Raw genomic sequence first — 2,919 nt, forward strand, 5'->3', positions numbered from 1 at the left:
TAATTATTTAGTGTTTACAAAAAAAAAAAAATCCAGGCAACCATTCTAATTATATTAAAAAAAAAATAAAAAAAAATATATAATAATAGTATATTTAATATATATATTTTATAAAAAAAAAGAATTAATAATACATTCTAGTTTACATATCACAATAATTTTTTATAATTTTTTTTTTATTTAAAAAATGTTTTTATAATATATATAAAATAATTAATCTTAAAAAATATACAAAAATTCTCAGAAAAAGTATATATATATCTTTATTATAAGTGTTTTCAAGAAATATATTTATTCTGTTTATATTATTCATAAAATAAAACAAAAAGAAAAAAAAAAAAAAAAGGAAGTTATATTTATTTATAACTAAAATTTTACAATAACTTTTCATATATAAACATTAAATGTTTTGAAAAAAAAATGTCATATCTCCTCTTAATCCTTTTAAAAACGTATCAGAACCGTCATTTTTATTAAATAAAGTTAAAACTGAATTTAATATTGATTTATGGGTTTCTTTTTTTTTATCATTATCCTTATCATGGGAAGATAATAATACATCAATTTCATTATCAATTTTTGAATTAACCTCTTCAACTTTATTTTTTCCTTCTTCTGTATCTTTTTGATTCTTCTCCGTTTCTTGTTCTTCTGTCTCTTCTTCTTCTGCTTCATCATCGTCCTCTGTGAAATCATTATCTGAATTATCGTCTCTATTAACTTCTTCTGTAATATTTTCCTCTTCTTCTATTTCATCTACATAGCTTGAGTACATTTCTACTTCCTCCTCGTGCTCTTCTTTTTCGTCTTCATTTTCATTGGCTATTTTATCATTTTCCAATGAAGTTAAATTTATTAATTTTAGCATATTTTCTTTTTGTCCTTCTTCATCTTCACCTTCACCTTTATCTTTACCTTCACCTTGATCTTTACCTTCATCTTCATCTTCATCATCATCATCATCATCATCATCATCTTCTTCTTCTTCTTCTTTTTTTTTTCCATTTATTGAACTATCTCCCTCTCTACTAGTAGCTGTACCAGATTCTATTCCAGCAGAAGATCGAACTAAATTCTCTGCCGCACTTGCAGCAGCTTGAGAAATATACGTTGGATCAGTAACTCTTGAAAACCAATTTCCTATGCCAATTCTTACTTTAGTCCATGGAAACAAAAATGACTTTAATTTCCAATTATCTGCTCTATTAACACTTTCTCCTCTCCTCAATTCACCTTTTCCTTTTTTTACAGTAGGTTTTGAGTGAATATAGCTTGGTTCTCTTTTCGTGGATCCATATATATATTCACCATCTTCATATATTTCTTCTTCTTCAATATCTCCAAGATGTTCATCTTCATTTGTAAAATCATTAGATATAATTTGCGTACTTGATTCGATAGCCATCATTATTTCGTTTTGAATATCTTTACTTCTCTGAATTAACACTTTAAGTATTTCATCTTTATTTTTATTTTCTTTAAATGTGTTTTCCAAATCTTTATTCTTACAATTACATTCAATACATTTTTCCTGTAAATATGATTGTGGTGTTAATTCTTTAGCATTATCATATGTACTCTTATTATTATTAAACATTTCAGATTGATAATCCCACTGGGGTTTTCTTTTATTAATCCATTCTAAATAATAATTTAATCCTTTTATGCATTCATCATTTTTTTGCATTTCGTCTATATTAGAATTATCGTTATTTAAATTTTTTTTTATTTTACATAATTTTATGACAACATATAAATTATATTCATATTCATAGCAAACATCCTTTCCCCATTCTCTAAACCATCGGAAAAATTGTGGAACCTCATCAATATTATTAAGTTCTGGAAAATTTCCAACTTTTTTTTTACCACTATATCCACAAATCATTGATTCCCAAATATCCTTTTTATTTTGATTCCACCATTCCAATCTTTTTCTCATTATATCATTATTCCCATTTTGTTTTGAAAATATATTATGTAACCTTGTATTTATATTTCTTGTATATTTATTATCCATCATATCCCTTCCCTTCACTATATCTCCTAAGTCAGAAAAACTATAATCTAGTGCAACTATTGCATTTGAAGGTTCGTTCTTAAAATATTCCATTAAGGAATATGATTCACCTGAAGCAACTTTAAGAAGTTCCTCTTTGAATTTATTCATATCCTTTATACCATTTTTGCGTTTTCCAAGATCTAAAAGACATAATTTGCTTCTCCTAGGAGGAACATATACTCCAGTATTAGCTTCTGAAGAATTTTTTATAGTTCTGTAATTCCAATCATTCATTGAATTATATGATTTTTGAGGACATTGCGAGAATATACCAACGTTTTCACATACATCACTAGGGTAATATTTATTTTCTTCTTTTACTTCCTCCGAATTTCCATAAACAAGTTCCTTATTTTCCCACTTATTAACGTTCAAAACATCATCATTATATTCTGTTTTTAAATTATCAATGTTTGATAAATTTAAGTTTGATTCATTGTCATTTATAATTATATTGCATGAAATACTAATTAAAAAAATAAGAACATGCAAAATGAATAGATACACTGAAATCTTATTAAATGTCCTCATTTCGAATATGATTCAAATATGAATTATTAAAAGCAAAATTTTCAATATAAACTTTATTTAATAAAATGAAAAAAAAAAAAAAAAAAAAAAAAAATTATGTCTATATTATATAAATCATAATAACATGTTCTTATATATGTTAATATAACATTATGATGTACATGATTCTTCTATATATTATAACTTACACATTTTAAAATATTGACATAGTATAATTCATATAAAATAGAAATATATAAATCATTATAAAAATTAATATATATATATAATTCAAAAATATGTTTAAATGAATAAGAAAAATAAAACATAATAAAAAAATAATATAT

General features: G+C 23.8%; 1 protein-coding gene across 1 annotated transcript; it reads right to left on the reverse strand.

Annotated features, from left to right (window-relative positions):
- Nucleotides 1-400: 400 nt before the first annotated feature.
- PGSY75_0013000 (duffy binding-like merozoite surface protein) lies at nt 401-2,593 on the reverse strand (the record flags this gene model as incomplete). Its single annotated transcript, XM_018783268.1, has 1 exon — nt 401-2,593. The coding sequence occupies one exon, from the start codon at nt 2,591-2,593 to the stop codon at nt 401-403; it is 2,193 nt and encodes a 730-aa protein (XP_018638753.1).
- Between the last annotated feature and the right edge of the window lie 326 nt (nt 2,594-2,919).

The sequence above is a fragment of the Plasmodium gaboni genome (genome assembly GCF_001602025.1).
Source record: "Plasmodium gaboni strain SY75 chromosome Unknown, whole genome shotgun sequence".
In the NCBI taxonomy this organism is placed as follows: Eukaryota; Apicomplexa; class Aconoidasida; order Haemosporida; family Plasmodiidae; genus Plasmodium; species Plasmodium gaboni.